This window comes from Aotus nancymaae, unplaced genomic scaffold, assembly GCF_030222135.1.
Source record: "Aotus nancymaae isolate 86718 unplaced genomic scaffold, 86718_ANA_hifiasm-v0.15.2.pri h1tg000032l_0, whole genome shotgun sequence".
Lineage (NCBI taxonomy): Eukaryota > Metazoa > Chordata > Mammalia > Primates > Aotidae > Aotus > Aotus nancymaae.
In genome coordinates, this window is record NW_026988445.1 from 20,853,839 (window position 1) to 20,872,617 (window position 18,779).

An 18,779-nucleotide genomic window follows, 5' to 3' on the forward strand; every position below is an offset into this window, starting at 1 on the left:
TGCAGTGGGCCATCTCCTCCCTCCATTCCTGATGGTCAGAAAAGGCAGGAGAGCCTGAGAGGACATCATCTCTGTCATCAAGTGGGAACTCCCAACGGGATACCTCATTGTTTTCTCAAAAGACACAAATTCCACAGCATTTGCATATCCTGTTCACAGGGACCCACTTGCATGGTGCTGACGGCCTATTCTCCATCCAGATAGCTGAGGATCGTATTCTGTATTTCAAAATGACGCCAAGCATGCTCTTCAAATGCCCCATTAATGATGTGAGTTGTCATTAATGTACTGTTAATCATATCTAAAGAGGAATAAAAAGTTGAGCAAAGTGCCAAAGAAGAAAAAAATAAAAGTATGATTCTTGATTGCTAGTCACAAAACCCAACTTTTTATTGAAGTATAGCATATACATAGAAAAGTGCCCAGATGAAAAGTATACAGCTCCAAGAATGTTCACAAACGGAATGCACCCAGGGAACGGGCAACTGGGTCAAGAAACAGAACATCCCAGAAGCACCCCTCAGGCCCCCTTCTGGTTACTATCCTCTCAGGATACTGATCTCTACTTGCAACCGCATGGATGAGTTTTGCTGGGTTTTGTACTTTATATAAATGGAATCCTATGGTGCATTTTTGCCTTATCTTGTACACACTAGGCTGGTGAATACACACCAAATTGTGGGTGGAGCTGCAGCTCACTCTCATTGCAGGCTAGGATTCCATCGTGTGAAAATACCCTAAGTTGCTTATCCAGCCAACATGGGCATTTGGGTGCTTTCCCGTTTTGGGTTATTATGAAGAGTGCTTCTGTGAACATTTAGAGTGTTTTTCTGGATGAATACGTCTACACATTTCTGTTGGGTATACACCTAGGGGTGGAATTGTTAGGTCATATGTATTTACATCCAACTCAGCCTATTTCATAAAAGAATAAGGAATGTACTGGATGGAGCTTGCTGGCTCAAGGAATTGACAGAAAACTAGGAGATCTGTAGGAAGATAGATGGAGGCGGAGACAGCTCAGCGAGTCCAAGGAGCGGAGGCGTTCCCAGGACCTTGCCATCCCTGGACGTTGCTACCAGCGGACACACCATCCCTGCAGCCTGCCAGCCCTAGACTCCTGCCTTACTGGATGACTACCAACCTCAGACCACGGTGCCTTCCTTGAAATGAGTCTCAGCATCCCTTCATTTCTGTGTCACATTCTCCAGGCTCACAGCCCCAAGCAGGGGTCCAGGTAGCCCACCCCAGGTCACTGACCACTTCCCCACTGGTATGGGGCTGGAAGCGGGGTGTGCCTGAGAGAGAGGGAATACCTCCCTTCTTCAGCTTCCACGGTGGGTACTGCACACCACTCAGTTTACATCTAAGGCATGATGTCCCTGCTATAGGAAGTCAAGCTGAAAACACAGAAATGACAAGTGTCCGCACAGCTGCACTCCACAATGCAAGCAGGCTTTATTCCATTCATCTTCCACTGACTGTCAGAGCGGGGGAGGTCAGTCACATGTCTGTGGCTCTCACAGCTCATGTGCAGAAACCTGCATCTAAGAAGAGGGAGCTAGGCTGGGCACGGTGGCTCACGCCTGTAATCCCAGCGCTTTGGGAAGCCGAGGTGGGTGGATCACGAGGTCACGAGATCGAGACCATCCTGGTCAACATGGTGAAACCCCATCTCTACTAAAAATACAAAAAAAATTAGCTGGGCATGGCGGCGCGCGCCTGTAATCCCAGCTACTCAGGAGGCTGAGGCAGGAGAATTGCCTGAACCCAGGAGGCGGAGGTTGCACTGAGCCGAGATCGCACCATTGCACTCCAGCCTGAGTAACAAGAGTGAAACTCCGTCTCAAAAAAAAAAAAAAAAAAAGAAGAGGAAGCTGGGTTTAGGATCACTCTAGGAAGGGTGACCCACCCCCAAATGCCATAGGTTTGGAAGAAAGAGGTGCAGTAAAAGGGCAGAAAGGCATCTCCTAGGGGAAGGTAAGGAATAGAGGAGGAAAAGGAAAAGCGCGGCTGAATCTGGAGGGACAGGACACGTAAAAACAACGGGGAGAAGGTTTGGTGGAAGAGGAAAGCAGCGTGTTTTTCTTGACCTCATTTTGGCGCGCCCTGTGCTGCCTCGCTTTCTGGGCTTCTCTGATGTGCTTTTCCGACTTGGGCTTTGCTTCATCGGGTTGATGATGTTGACACGAACCACGGAATAATGAGATCCTGCTCATAAACTGCACTATCAAAGGATCTGAGGTCTCAGCGTCACATCCATCACACAATTCTGCTCTAGTTTGAGCACACGGCATTTTAACAACACTGGTATTATCAGTGAGCTGAAAATGAAACTAAGAATGGGTTTTAACAAAAGAAGCAAGGAATAAAAATGTCCTAAATCCATTTATGAGGGCAGCAAGTCATTAATTGATCTGGAAATTATATTTGCCTCTTTGCAGGCAATTTTATATTATTTATCCAACAGAACCATGCTCTCTTTGAAGTCATATGTTCTTCCCTATATTATACCATGGCGTTTAGTACATTTATTTGTTTTAAATGATAATCAGAGCTTTCATCTATGTAGCATCTCTCTGTTTCCTCCCAGACAGAAAGGCAGGATAATTACCATTATCTCCAATTTGCAGGTTGGAACATTTCAGGCACACAATGGCCTGCCCAATATCACACAGCAAGTCTCTGTCAGAACTAGGGAGCGAGGCAGTTTCCAAATAAACAGAACAGAACAAACTTAGACAAAGAGCTCTCTGCTCCCACGGTGTATTCTCCTCTTTCATCAGGGGCCGTATGAGTTTGGTTTAGATAGGGCCTTCAGGTTGATCTCAGACAATCCAAGAGCAAATTCATTGATGTCTAGCCTTTCCCTGGGGCATCCATGAATCACCCTTCCTTAAACTGCCAGAATACGGCTTCCTTCTGGTGAACCTGGGAAGCAAAGTGCCCCATGGGTTGCTGCAACAAAGATGTGGACCGGGGGTTGGTGCAACAAAGGTATTTGCTTCATGGTGTGCAGTTAAGATTGTTTGTGGGTCTCCCTACCTGCAAACAGGTAGACCTGGAAGGTAGCACAGTTCAGGGGGCTAAGGGAACTCTGGGGCCAGACTGCCTGCCCTCAAATCCCAGTTTTCATGCTTACCATCTGTAACCTTGGGCAAACTACATAAACGCTTTGTGCCTCAGTTTCCCCTCACTCTAAACCTGGCATATGGCCAAGTGTGGTGGCTCACGCCTGTAATCCCAACACTTTGGGAGGCTGAGGTGGGCAGATCACTTGAGGCCAGGAGTTCGAGACTAGCCTGGCCAACATGGAGAAACCCTGTCTCTACTAAAACTATAAAAATGAGCCAGGCATGTTGGCACATGCTTGTCATCCCAGCTACTAGGGAGGCTGAGACATGAGAATCACTTGAACCTGGGAGGTGGAGGTTGCTGTGAGTTGAGATAGTGCCTGGGCGACAGAGCAAGACTCTATCTCAAAAAGATGAATAAGTAAAATAAAATAGACATACTCTTATGGTATTTATTGTTAGAAGATTAAGTACCTTAACGCACAGCAATGCTCAGATGACTGGGGAGCCCACAGGAGGCTGCTGTCACCATGACTTGCTCCTGCAGGGGAGGGGCTGCCCTAGTAAAACCCCAACAGGCCCAGTGCTGTGTCCAGAACCGGTTCTTATATTAATGCAGCCCATGCTGGAACTACTGAGTATGAGCCAAAAGAGGAGGGAGCAGGGAGAGGCGGCATTTGGAGAGGGGAGACTGCGCACACAGGTCTGCTCCGGAACATCAGCAGCATGCTGCACTTTCGCAGTCAAGTTGGCTTTGCTGTCCCCCACCGTCCACCTTTGTAGAAGGACCATCCACACCCAATGGGAAATAAGGGACATTCACCGGGCTCTGGGCACCACGGCCCTGGGAGGACACGCTAAGAAAACCATTCCAGGCTGGGTACAGTGCCTTATGCCTGTGATCCCAGCTATGTGGGAGGCTGAGGCAGGAGAATCGCTTGAACCCGGGAGGCAGAGGTTGCAGTGAGCCAAGACTGTGCCATTGCACTCCAGCCTGCTCAAAAAAAAAAAAAAAAAAAAGAAAAGAAAAGAAAGAAAGAAAGAAAAGGAAAGAAAAGAAGAGAAAACCATTCCAATCCTGTGAGTTGTTGTCTTTTTACTAGGATGATGGAAAACAGGGAATTGAGAACTTCCGCAGCTGCTTTCTCCAGGAAAGGAGATAAAAACTTTATATATTTCAGTTGGTCAAAATGCTGTAATTTGATACTGAATATTGTAAATAAGGGATATTTAGGCATAGTTTTTTTTTAATAAGTTATCCACTGAAATGTATTAATGTGATATAAATTTGGGAATTGATGTTTAAAAATTTTAAACTCTTAAGTCCAGACTTATTTTCACATGGCACATTTGTTATTTGGCTACAAAAGTGTTAATTTTCTTTCCCAAGAACGAAAATAACACGAAAATTAAAAAAAAAAAAAAAAAAAAGAAATTGAATGCCACGAAGAAAACAGATGAAAACACAAGACAGGCCCCAGACACCCTCGGCTGGGCAGGGATGGGTGTGGGTCTCGCTCCCTAAGGCTTAGAGCATGCATGGTCTCTACAGGGGACTTTGACGGTCAGAAAAGGAGGCATTTCATCACCAACAGGGTTAGAGAATGGTACAAAAGAACTTCTTCTCGCGAAAGGGGTTTTCTGATGCAGGCACTGGGATGATGAGAGGGTCTTCTCGCACGTGAGCTTCACAGTATGCCAGGAGGTCCGCAGCTGCCTGGGAGACCTGTGAGGACACAGAGCATAGGCGCTGGGTTAAAGGCCCCTTCACAGAGTGGGTCCAGGGAAGAGGTGTCCACGTAGAGAGGGGCAAGCCCTGGGATGGGCTATATTGTGTGCATAGCCTACGACAAGGTCATGCCCAGGCTGGAGGGAGGGTTTGTGCAAATCCAGGAGACTGGTTCGAAGGGTGCCTCCAAGCAAGGGAGGCTGCCCTCGTATGGCAGGTCAGCATGCAGACAGGACTGAGGGCCAGCAGGAAGGCCCAGACAGGCTTGCTGCACTCTCCAGTAGGTGCGGAGTGGACGCTCAGCACAGCAGTCTCACGATGACTTTGCTAAACCATTTCTGGAAGAATAAAGCAGAAGGCAGCCCCGGGCCAAGCCAGTGATCATATTTATTATTATTTGCGGGGAATAAAAAAGTTCCTCTTTAAAGTTTTCTTTCTTGTTAAAGAATAAATCATAAGTGTGCTAATAACTTGTTGTTAAGCCCTATCCTATGTAGCTGTTAGACATGCCATGCTTACAGGCACATAGTATATTCTATGTCCTTGTATTTTAACCAAGATATCTGTGCTGGACATGTTCACAGGCTTGTCCCGGCTCTCCATTGCTTTCACCTGTTTAGAAAAGTTTTAAGTTGTTAGCCAATTGGGTTTTAGTTTAGATTGTGAGGTCTGGTTCCAGTCAACGGAGATCAGACACAGCAGTCAGCACAACCCCAAATGCGTAAGGAATAAATATATCTGCTATCCTTTGTTCACTGTACTCTCACGGCAGTGAGGGTATCCTTCCTGCAGTCCAGAAAGTAAAAATTGCGTTGCTGAAAGATGCTTTGTTTCAGCATCTATTTCCAACATTATTATTAGTTGCTTTATTGCAATCCATTCTTGTGACCCACATAGAGAGACACTTCATCCTCTTCAACAGAACTCATATTTAGCTATGTTTTAGAAGCACACATGTTTTATTTTTATTTATTTATTTTTTGAGGCAGAGTCTTGCTCTGTTTCCCAGGCTGCAGTGGAGTGGTGCAATCTCTGCTCACTGCAACCTCCATCTTCTGGGTTCAAGCAATTCTCCTGCCTCAGCCTCCCGAGTAGCTGGGATTATAGGTACCCACCATGCCCAGCTAAGTTTTATATTTTTAGTGGAGATGGGGTTTCACCACGTTGGCCAGGCTAGTCTCAAACTCCTGACCTCAGTTGATCTGCCCGCCTCAGCCTCCCAAAGTGCTGGGATTACAGGCGTGAGCCACTGTGCCCAGCCGGCACACAGGTTTTAACTTGGAGTGGCTACTCCCCTGCTGAGAGAGGTGCTCCTGACCAGAAACATCTTTCCCCTCCATTTCTTTCCAGGCTTACCTGAAGCCCACGGGCACATGGCAGTTGTGCATCAAACTGTTCCCAAGCTCAAGCCCAGAGGAAGAGGGGTGGGAAAGGGCAGGGTGCGGACGAGCATTCACTAAGAGGGAGAGGAAGTTCCCAGCTTATTTTGTTCATGGTCTGTGTCATGTGCTTGGCAAATACACGGCCTGTGCGTTAACTTATCCTGCCAGTTAGGCTGTTCTGCCTGCGAGTGTTTATTAGAGGATTACAGGCAGGGGTAAGTACACAGCAGTCAAATGAAATCCTTCTAGTATATTCAATGTCTAAATCTTCCCCAGAATGATAAAAAAATGTTCCATAGATGAAGAAAAAAGTGTTTAGAAGCCTCCAGCTACACAGGCCATACACATTCCCTTCTGAGTTTTAAAAATCGGCTCATCTTTCAACATTTTACAACATTTTCTGCTTTTCAGCCCAGACTTTGGCAATGACCACAAATAATTCTAGCAGAGATATACAATGAATCAACTAAACACATCACTCACAGAAACCAGCTTGAAGTTGAGCAGATGAGTCAGTCTAGATACTGACAAAGCCTACATTTGTTAGGAACGTGGCATGCAGGAATGAATTCCTGGGAACATCAGCCTTCTAGTTCTACCCCTGCCCCTAAGCCAGCTGTGTGACCTTGGGTAAGTAGCTCAACCTTTCTGAGCTTCACGCCCCTCATTTGTAAAATTCAGGAGCGTTAGAGAGCTCTAAGGTGTCATTTGCTCTAAAAAGTCTATGATTCTACCTTTAATAGAATCATGGTCAGTATTTAAGATCCTAAAAGTATGTATGTTGAGTTGAATGGGAGTGTTTGAAGTTTGCAGTGTTTTACAGAATGCCCATATAGGAATTTGGGTGAGGCCTAGGGGAAACTTGAGCCTGTGGGGGGCCTGTGAAGCCATCATGAGGAGCTAGAGCACAAGTTTAGGGAAACAGACTCTGAGGCCCAGAGAACTGCAATGGCACACAAGTGAATGGAATCACATGGTGAGTGCTGCAGCTCGGGCCATCAGGCCCAGGAGATTGAGCCCTCCCTTGCTGCCACCTTCTAAGGAAAGCTGAGCCCCTCTCCAACTGCTGGAGTCATGACCTCCTTAGTTTCCACTCTGGTTTCTCATCATGCCCAGAGATGCAGAAATTGCTGGGGTCTGGGGTCTTCCTCATGGCCACCATGTTAGGACAGCTACTAAATTCATCCAGTGGCCCTCTCTGGCAACCCCTGGGCAGTGGTCTTCACTGCTGCCTGGGCAACACACACAAGGGCTGCAATGCTGGAACAACCACCTTCCTCCCCTAGGAGCCACTGTCCTCTTGGGTTTGGTAGGACTGGGCCCCTGATTCCAGTGAGCCCTTCCAGGAGCTCCATTTAAGAATGGCTTGCCCATGTGCAGTGGCTCATGCCTGTAATCCCAGCACTTTGGGAGGCCAAGGTGGGTGGATCACCAGAGGTCAGGAGTTCGAGATCAGCCTGGCCAACATGGTGAAACACTGCCTTTACTGAAAATACAAAAAATTAGCCAGGTGTGGTGGCAGATGCCTGTAATCCCAGCCACTTAGGAGGCTGAAGCAGGAGAATCACTCAAACCTGGGAGTTCAAGCAGTGAGCTGAGATTGTGCCACTGTACTCCAGCCTGGGCAACAAGAGTGAAACTCCATCAAAAAAAAAAAAAAAAGAATGTCTCATCTGACTATCATGCCCTCTTCAGTTTTCTAGTTTTCACTTTTCTCAGCTACTTCATTTTTCTTGGACATGCTCCAGTTTCATCTGAATTTTCTATAAGCCTCGTTATCTCATTCAGGTAGGAAGTATTCACTATCTACCCTTTAGCTAATTCAGAGGATGCAAGGGAAAGAACAAGGCAAGAGTTTTGCTCTCTAGAAGATCTCATTGTGATCTCAAACATGATGAAGTCATTATAATAATCCATGTGTGCAGAAATGTCACAAAAGCACACTTGCACGCCACTGTGGGTCCATGATGAGAGGCAAGGAGACAGGGGCGTCTGACAACCTGTCCACTCCCACACAGTCGTGGACACCTTGGTGAATCTGCCCTCTTTCTCCAGAGGGCAATCACTGGACTTCTTGGCCCAGAAACACAATTTCCTGGCACATTCAGAATAGGTCATCTCATGTGGCCGACCCATATTAAACAAGCACAGGAGGCAGCTGTATAAAACCATAATACAAACAGTAGCTAACATTTACATTTACTGAGTGCTTTTCAGGTGCCAGCACTGTGCTAAATGCATCAGATATACTATTTCATTTAATTCTTCTATAAGTACGATTCTAGCCTGGGCAACATAGCAAGACTCTACCACAAAATGAAAAATTAGCCAGGCATACTGGTGCATACCTGTGGTCCCAGCTACTCAGGATGCTGAGGCAGGGACATGGCCTTGACTCTGGGAGGTCAAGGCTACAGTGAGCTGTGATTGCACCACTGCACTCCAGCCTGGGTGGCAGAGCAAGACCTTGTCTCTCTAAAAGTAAAGTACAATTCCTATTTATTTATTTATAATTGACAAATAAAAATGGAATATATTTATGGTGTACAACGTGATGTTTTTAGACATGTATACATTACAGCATGGCTAAATCAAGCTAACTGACACATCCATTACCTCACATACTTTTTTTTTTTTGTGGTAAAAACATGTAAAATTTACTCTTTTAGCAATTTTCTTTTTTTTTTTTTTCTTTTTTGAAAATGGAGTCTCACTTTGTCTTCAGGCTGGAGTGCAGTGGGGCAATCTCAGCTCACTGCAACCTCTGCCTTCTGGGTGCAAGCAGTGTTCCTCCCTCAGCCTCCTGAGTAGCTGGGATCACAGGCTCTTGCCACCATGCCTGGCTAATTTTTAAATTTTTGGTAGAGACAGGGTTCACCATGTTGGGCAGCCTGGTCTTGAACTCCTGACGTCAGGTGATCTACCCACCTTGGCCTCCCAAAGTGCTGGGATTACAAGCATGAGCCACTGTGTCTGGCAAGCAATTTTCAAGTATACATCATAAGTACTATTCTTAAAACCACTTTACAGATGAGGAAACTGAGGCACAAAGATTAAGAAGGTCACCCATCTATTAAGAGAGGAAGCCAGGCTGGGTGTGGTGGCTCACGCCTGAAATCCCAGCACTTTGGGAGGCCAAGGTGGGCAGATCACAAGGTCAGGAGATCAAGGTCATCCTGGTAAAACCCTGTCTCTACTAAAAATACAAAAATTAGCTGGGCATGGTAGCACGTGCCTGTAATCCCAGCTACTCAGGAGGCTGAGGCAGGAGAATCACTTGAACCAGGGAGTCGGAGGTTGCAGTGAGCCAAGATCACACCACTGCACTCCAGCCTGGCAACAGAGCAACATTCTGTCTCAAAAAAAAAAAAAAAAAAAGAGAGGAAGCCAGAATTTGAAGCTAAGCTATACTATACTACAGCACTCTGAATTACTGAAATGTAACTCTGTGAAGAACGGCCCACTTATGCACACACAGCTGTGTCTAATAGAGTATAAGTCATCTTACAGCAAAATAGTCAAGGGAGTTTTCCACCTTCATCACCCCCTCTTTTCACATAGTGCCTAAAGTCCTATATAATCTGTATAACCAAAGTATGTTGCTTGGGTAACCCCTGAAGTTTATTATAAGGTGATCTAAAAAGATAAACATAGGTAATGACTGTCTTAATGAGCCTGACACATGAAAGGTGGCATCCCAACAAATAGCTCAGTATCCAGGTATTAATTAATCTAAGCCTCCTCCCTCCACTGAGAGGGAGTGTGCTGGTAATCAGCCCTAGATTGATGTTTATGGTGGGAGGTTTCCTTCAACACATACCAAATAGGGGTTGCAGACACCGCCAGATCCCATTAAACATCTAACATCTGGCAGAAAATTGAAAATTCCTTTACTGTGTATGCTTTCTCATCAAGCCTGAATTCGGCTTTCCCTTAAGTTTGCTGTGATGAAATGTCTGGAGCGTCTCTGTGCCTCCCCGTCTTAGTATTGAACTGTCAGAGTTACAAGATAACAGATGTTGAAAAGAATCGGTAGCTTGGGAACAACTGTGGAATTTTGCCATTACATTTCAGAGTAAAAGAGGTGATTAAAACAGCCCAAGTTAGCACATAATCCTGTTAGTTGCACTATAATTACAAGCTTCAATGATGGGAGAAAATGCTGCAATTACTATAGTCACATTCCATGACAAGACAGATGACATAATTATTATTCTGGCTGTGACAGCCACTGCGTTTATCCTTTCCATCTAAAGTACAGAGACCCACACCTATTTCTAAGCAATCCTGGGCTATTTCACAGTACTACTGGGAATCAATTAAAAGCATCTTTGTTGGCTTTGTCTGTTTCTCCTTCTACCCCAAGAAAACAAAGCAAGATTACAGTTAATGGCACAGCCAGATTGCAGCCAGCATGGTGTAATGGTCTATTTTACAAGGTCAAATTTGGTGCGCACTCCTCTAAAAGACATCATACACTGCTTATCCTCAGCGGGATCCTCGGGACATTACAGGTATATACCTCCCCTCTAAATTCTCAGCAAGCACTGCAGGGTGAATTCTTGTGCTTTTTTTTTTTTCCTCCTAACATTGGGAAGCATTTGAGACGCACACACCAGTTCCTAGGGGCAATCTCTAGATATTGTCTTACTTTTTTTTTTTTTGGAGACAGAGTCTCTCTCTGTTGCCCAGGCTGGAGTGCAGTGGCACCATCTTAGTTCATTGCAGCCTCCGCCTCCTGGGTTCAGGCAATTCTCCTGCCTCAGCCTCCTGAGTAGCTAGGACTACAGGCACACACCACCATGCCTGGCTAATTTTTTGTATTTTTATTAGAGATGGGGTTTCACCAAATTGTTCACGCTGGGCTCGAACTCCTGAGCTTAGGCAACTACCCGCCTCGGCCTCCCAAAGTGCTAGGATTACAGGCGTGAGCCACCGCACCGGGCTAGATGCTTTGACATTATGGCTTTCAGTGCATCCCAGTAACTACTTTGTAGTGTTCCGGTCAATACGGGCAATGCTCACTTGTTGGTGAATGGCCTGTGTGGGGAGAGGCTTCCACCCAGTGGGTGGGTCCTAGGCCACAGACAACATCAAGCTGAGAGTGGGTTAGGTTATACCTGAAGGTGAAAACCAGAGAGCGGAGAGTGGGCAATATGTATGAATAGAAGAATAATTCAATAGAGTCTGTCTTTGAATCTTTAAGTCAAATGTCCATAAGAGTGGACTAGCCACTGTTAACTACCTTCAGCATAGGCTTCTCCACATCAAAAGTTAATTGCACATTGGGGGCTCAATCTAAGATGCTTAAGGAGAGTTTGTAACATCATCAAATCAACTTAAGTAAGTGTAGTTCTGACACAGCCTTCAGCACAGGAAGAGCAAAGCCCTCACTTGTTTAGAATATGATTGACCTAGATCCGCCCTGGACCTTGACTTCAAGCCCTTTCGACAGGTCCGTGTTTGTCCCCTCTGACTATCTCTCAGTTTTGATATTCCCAAAATTTCCAAAAAGAAAGCCATAATTCCATCATTTTGCAAGTTTACCATCCTGGACGAGATGGATACTCCAGGCACTCAGCTTTCACTCCTACAAATGAGAATGGCAACACCTGCGGGTTTGTGGCTAAATGGATGCCATTATACATTGCTGTGGTTTGAAAGTGTTGTCTCTCAAAAGCATGTTCTGGAAACAGTGCAACCATGTTAGGAGGTGAGGCCTAATGAGAAGTTATTAGGTGATCAGGGCTCTGTCCTCATGAATGGATTAATTAATGCTGTTAACATGGGAATGGGCTCCTTTCAAAAGGATGGATTTGGCCCCTTTTGCCTCTCTCTGCCTCTCTCCTTGCCCTTCTGCCGTCTGCCATGGGGTAACACGGAAGTAGCCCCTCACCAGATGCAACCCCTTCCCAGCCCCCAGAACTATGAGTTAATAAATTTCTGTGCATCATAAATTACCCAGTCTGTGGCATTCTGTTAACAGCAGCACAAGCTAATTAAAACATAAGTAGTGTTCTCTTTTATATTTATGTCTATAATTCATTTTAATTTTTATAAAATATAAAAGGTCTGTGTCTAGATTCATTTTTGGCACGTGGATGTTAAGTTGTTCTTGTGGTATTTGTTGAAAAGACTTTCCTTCATGGTATTGGCTTTGCACCTTTGTCAAAGATCAGTTGGCTATATATTTTTTTCTTTTGTTTTTGTTTCTTTGTATGTGAAAAGGAAGGAAAAGTTGGCTATATTTTTATGGGTCTATTTCTGGGCTCTCTAGTCTGTTCCACTGATCTACATGTCTATTCTTTCGCCAATATCACATTGTCTTAATTACTGTAGTTTTATAGTAAGTCTTTCAGTCAGGTAGTGTCAGTCCTCCAACTTTGTTTTTCTCCTTCAGTATTTTATTGGCTATTTTGGGTCTTTTGCCTTTCTATATAAACTTTAAAATCATTTTGTCAATATCCATAAGATAAAATTTGCTGGGACTGTGGGTCCAGATGCAGTGGCTCATGCCTGTAATCCCAGCACTTTGGGAGGTTGAGGCAGGTGGATTACTTGAGGTCAGGAGTTCAAGACCAGCATGGCCATTATGGTGAAACCCATCTCTACCAATAATACAAAACTTAGCTGGGCATGGTGGCATGTGCCTATAATCTACTCAGGAGGCTGAAGCAGTAGAATTGCTTGAACCTGGGAGGCGGAGGTTGCAGTGAGCCAAGCTCCAGCCTGGGCAACAAAATGAGATGAAAGGATAGAGAGAGAGAGAGAGAGAGAGAAAGAAAAGAGAAAGAAAGAAGGAAAGAAAATTTGTTGGGATTTTTATTGGGATCACATTGACTCTATAGATTGAGTTGGGAAAAACTGCTATTTTAACTGTATCGAGTCTTCTTATCCATGAGCATGGACTATCTCTCCATTTATTTAGATCTTTGATTTCTTTCCTCAGAGTTTTGTAATTTTCCTCATATACATCTTTTGCATACTGAGTATATCCGGTATATTTTTGCCCATCCTTTTACATTCAACCTGAGTCACTTTATTTTAAGTCTATGTCTAATGCAAAATATATTCTTTCTAAAGGTTAAATCTGAGAATCTAAATTAGTTTTCCCACTTAACAGTTATTATTAAGATAGACATATCTGGTATTGTTCCTGCTTTATTTTGCTTTTTGAAACTTTTACATTCTTTTTTGTTTTCTAGTTTATGTTCCATGGTCTTTATTTCTGGTCCTCCAGAAATTAAGAAGTATAGGCTGGGCATGATGGCTCATGCCTGTAATCCCAGCACTTCAGGAGGCTGAGGTAGGTGAATCACCTGAGATCAGGAGTTTGAACCAGCCTGACCAAATAGTGAAACCCCATCTCTACTAAAAATACAAAAATTAGCTGGGCATGGTGGTGCTTACCTGGGATTGCTTGAACCCAGGAGGCAGAGGTTGGAGTGGGCAGAGATTGCTCTACTGCATTCCAGCCTGGGCAACAGAGTGAGACTCTGTCTTAAAAAAAAGCATTTTATCTTTATAGCCTTAATATGTTTATAATGTTAATCAATTTCAGAAATGAAGTTATATTTATTGACTCACCCCTATGAAATATGAGGAAATTGGCTACACTGATCATGCATGTTTTCCTCCAGCAACTAACCCCCTTCTCTGGTTGGCGGAATTATCTACTTTATGAGTCCTACCGTGGGGAAACAATTATTTGTTTTAATAGATCTGAAAATGTTAAATACTCACCTTCCCAGAATCTTTTGCAGCTTGGCATGTGTGACTTTGTTTCTGTCTATCTGACACACATGTGGCAGACTTTGATGAAAGATCTGAGAGGGAAGACATTAGGAGCTTTTGTTCTGGTGGCAGTGGCAGTAGCCCTGGCTAGAAGGTTGAGTTCCTGGCTCAGAGTGACAGTGGTTCAAACTGTAGCATGTAGTGCGGGCTGGTGATTGCAGCAGTTCCATCCTCAGACTGTTCTGCAGTGTTATTTTGAGTGCTGTTCCCAGATGAATGTTTTTTTTTTTGAGACAGAGTCTCACTCTGTCGCCAAGGCTGGAGTGCAGTGGCATGATCTTGGCTCACTGCAACCTCTGCCTCCTGGGTTCAAGCGATTCTGCTGCCTAGCCTCCTGAGTAGCTGGGACTACAGGTGCGTGCATGCCACCATGCCTGGCTAATTTTTGAATTTTTAGTAGAGACAGGGTTTCACCATATTGATCAGGTTGATCTTGAACTCCTGACCTCATGATTCACCCACCTCGGGCTCCCAGAGTGCTGGAATTTTAGGTGTGAGCCACTGCACCTGGCCTGAATATGAATCTTAAGCCCACTTCTCTAGACTTTCTAACAATTTTACAAGCTATTCAAAACTCCTTTAATAAATTCCTTTTATAATCAACTGAGATGCCCATCAACCGTGGACTGGATAAAGAAAATGTAGTATATATACACTATGAAATACGATGCAGCTATCAAAATGAATGAAATTGTGTCCTTTGCAGTGACATAAATACAGATGGTGGCCATTATCCTAATTGAATTAATGCAGGAACACAAAACCAAATACCACGTGTTCTTATTTATAAGTGGGAGCTAAACATTGAGTACACATGGTCACAAAGATGGGAACAAGAGACACCAAGGCCTACTTGAGGGGTGAGATGGGGAGGAAGGTAAGGGCTTAAACACTGCCTGTTGGGTACTCTGCTGACTACCTGGGGGATGAAATCATTAGTACACCAAACCCCAACGACATGCAATTTACCCACATAACAAACTTGCACATGTACCCCTGAGCCTAAAGTTGAAGTTGAAACTAACCAACTAACTAAATAAATTCATTTATATTTACTCAGCCAGGGTAAGCTTCTGTTATTTGTAACAAAGATCCTTCGACTTACAGGTTGCCATATTTCTACCCTCCTCTTTTCTCCCTCCCCCATTTTAATGTAAGTTTTTTTTTTTTTCTCTCTCTGTCACCCAGGCTGGAGTGCAGTAGTGCACTCTAGGCTCAGTGCAACTTCCGCCTCCCAGGTTCAAGCGATTCTCCTGCCTCAGCCTCCTGAGTAGCTGGTATCACAGATGTGCACCACCACACTCAGCTAATTTTTGTATTTTTAGTAGAGATGGGATTTCACCATGTTGGTCAGGCTGGTCTCAAACTCCTGACCTCATGATCCACCCGCCTTGGCCTCCCAAAGTGCTGGGATTACAGGTGTGAGCCACCGCACCTGGCCTAATGTACGTATTTTCTAGAATTGTCGCAGTCTACTACTGGCAAATACTTATTTTTACATCATATAGATTTCTGAGGAGAATGATAAAAATTGCATTTTGTAAAAGTGGTCACCATAGTTACTCTTAATTCTAAGTTTACATTGATTGAATAACCACTGTACTTTCTTTCATACCATGCCATCCTGGTGTGGAAATTATTTCAATTCAGTCAGCTGCCTGGATCCCATGTTATACATGTGTACACGCAGAGTCCAGAGGAAGCACGAGACCACCTGGGCCATGGTGCTGGCAAGAATCCTGAACAGGAAGGTTGTCTCTGAACAAGTCAGAGGTTAAATAAACAGCGTGGCAGTCGACCGGGTGCAGTGGCACGCCTATGATCCCAGCACTTTGGGAGGCCAAGGCAGACGGATCACCTGAGGTCAGGAGTTTGAAACCAGCATGGCCAGCATGATGAAACCCCATTTCCACTAAAAATACAAAAGTTAGCTGGGCTTGGTGGTGGTGGGTGCCTGTAATCCCAGCTACTCGGGAGGCTGAGGGAGGAGAATCACTTGAACCTGGGAGGCAGAGGTTGCAGTGAGCCGAGACTGTGCCACTGCACTCCAGCCTGGGCAACAGAATGTGACTCCATCTCAAAACACAAACAAACAAAAACACAATGTGGCAGTGACTAGAAGAACCCCAGCGGTCCTGGGAATAAAGAACAACCACAATGGGCTGATGCAAGCTCTTTGTCGGCCTGTTTGCTTACGTTCGACAGCCTCTCAGGGTGGAACTTTTGAAAGACGAGGCAGTGCTGAAGGCAGCAGACTGCCCGGTCATTCCCATGGAATTCGACATCAGCCTCACTGGTGAACTGTGTTGTTTTTGCTGCTGCTACTGATGTGTGTGCATTCCATGAGCAGACACAGATGGACAGAGGTCCCTTTTACCATTTGGTACCTTCAGTCAATGGAGTAAGAAAGTTGTCTGATGCCCAAATCCGAAGGCTATTAAGAGTAAGAATTGCGAAGACTGCCTCTATCACGCTGATAAAGAATGAAGCAGAATGCTAGGACTGAATATTATAAACTGGCAAAGACCATTTGGATCCCAGCGATAGATTTCTGAGGCAGATCACGTTTGGAGGGTGATGACTCAGAGTAATGTCTCTATGGTGAGTGAAATCGTGGGTGTTCTGTCTTTCAACAGTACTCTAAAACAGGGATCCCCAACCCTGTGGCCATGGACCAGGACCAGTCCGTGGCCTGTTAGGACCCAGGCTGCAGAGCGGAGGCGAGCGGCATGCAAGCAAGCATTACCACCTGAGCTCTGACTCCTCAGATCAGCGAGGCCTTAGACTTCCATAGGAGCGTGAAACCTGTTGTGAACTGTGCGTGCGAGGGATCTAGCTTGCATGCTCCTTATGAGAATCTAATGCCTGATGATCTGTCACTGTCTCCCAACACCTGTCCTGTCCAGTTGCAGGAAAACAAGCTTAGGGCTTCCACTGATTCTACATTATGGTGAGTATGTAATAATTATAGCAGTAAAGTGTGCAATAAATGTAACATGCTTGAATCATCCCCAAACCAGCCCCTACCGCCTGTGGAAAAACTGTCTTCCATGAAACCAGTGCCTAGTGCCAAAAAGGTTGGGGACCGCTGCCCTAAAAGACAGGAGAGACCGGGGAAAATGGCAGTGCTATCTAGTGAGAATGCAATGGTGCCAGCACAAAAGATCTGGGCATGAGTGGTGCCTTGACAAGGGCTCTGAAGGATACATCAAGCCCAATCCCATGCAGACTCAGAGGGATGCTAATATTTATCCTGATGAACATGAAGTCCTCTGCCATAGCAGATCCAACAGCATGAAGACTTGTTGGTTCTAAATGCTCTATAGTGATGGAAACTGGATTTGGAGATAATTTCGTCTTGAAAACATTTTTTTTTTTTGAGATGGAGTTTTACTCTTGTTGCCCAGGCTGGAGTATAATGGCGTGATCTTGGCTCACCACAACTTCTGCCTCCCAGATTCAAGCAATTCTCCTCCCTCCTCCTCCTGAGTAGCTGGGATTACAGGCATGTGCCACCATGCTCAGCTAATGTTGTATTTTCAGTAGAGATGGGGTTTCTCCATTTTGATCAGGCTGGTCTTGAAAACCTGACCTCATGATCAACCTGCCTGGGCCTCCCAAATTGCTGGGATTACAGGTGTGAGCCACTGTACCCAGCCTGTTTTTTTTTTAAAAGGTATTATTATTATTATTGAAATAAAGTCTTGCTCTGTTGCCCTGGCTGGAGTGCAATGACGTGATTGGAACCCAATGCAGCCTCTGTCTTCTGGGCTCAAGTGATCCTCCTGCCTCAGCCTCCTGAGTGGGCACATACCACCATATCCAGCTAATTAAAAAAAAATTTTAGTGGAGATGGGGTCTCATTATGTTTCCCAGACTGGTCTCAAACTCCTGAGACCAAGCAATTCTCCCACCTTGGCGTCCCAAAGTGCCAGGATTACAGACACAAGCCATTGCACCCAGCATAAAAAATGTTTAATTATAGGACCATATGTTTATACAAATATATGTGTACATATATACACATATGTGTATTTCTATAAAAACATACATGATATAAAACATATCATCTTAACTATTTTTAAGTATGCAGTTCAGTAGATTAAGTATATTCACATTCTTGTGCAACTATTAGTACCATCCCTCTCCAGAACTTGCAAAACTGAAACTCTGCCTCTATTAAACAACTCTCCATTCCCTCCTCCCCACAGCCCCTGGAGATCACCATTCTCTGTTCTGTATCTATGAATTTGACTACTCTAGGTACCTCATATAGGTGGAATTCAATATTTTGTCTTTTTTTGTGGCTGGTTTCTCTTAGTATAATGTCCTCAAGGTTCATTCATGTTGTCGCATGTGTTTGAATTGCCTTCCTTTTAAAGGCTGAATAATTTTGTGTTGTATGTATATACTACATTTTGTTTACCCATTTGTCTGTCGATAGACATTTAGATAGCTTCAATGCCTTGGTTATTGTGAATAACCTGCTAGTCACATGGATGTACGGATCTCTCTTCAAGACCTCACTTCCAATTCTTTTGAGTCTATTCATAGGTGACACATGGATTGTCTCACCTGATCCTGTTTCTATAATACTGATTTGGGCCCTGTGGAATCCTGATAAGTAAGCAGCGATGAGGAAGGGGTCCCAGGTTGGGGCGAATAATTGTTCTGGGAGGTGGCTAACCACAAACAGCCTGCTTGCACGACATCCTGTTCCCAAATAACTCACTCTGCACGCAGCCCCAGCAGCAGGACTCTATCTGCACGAAACCCCTCCAGCATGACCCTATACAACTT

General features: G+C 44.7%; 1 protein-coding gene across 1 annotated transcript in view; it reads right to left on the bottom strand.

The window, feature by feature from the left end:
• Positions 1-1,931: 1,931 nt before the first annotated feature.
• GNG4 (G protein subunit gamma 4) overlaps positions 1,932-18,779 on the bottom strand; it is a 36,256-nt gene continuing 19,408 nt past the window's right edge. Inside the window, exon 4 of the mRNA XM_064383619.1 lies at positions 1,932-4,800. Within this exon, the coding sequence (XP_064239689.1) occupies positions 4,672-4,800 (129 nt within the window). The 3' untranslated portion in view covers positions 1,932-4,671. The remainder of the gene's footprint in view (positions 4,801-18,779) is intronic.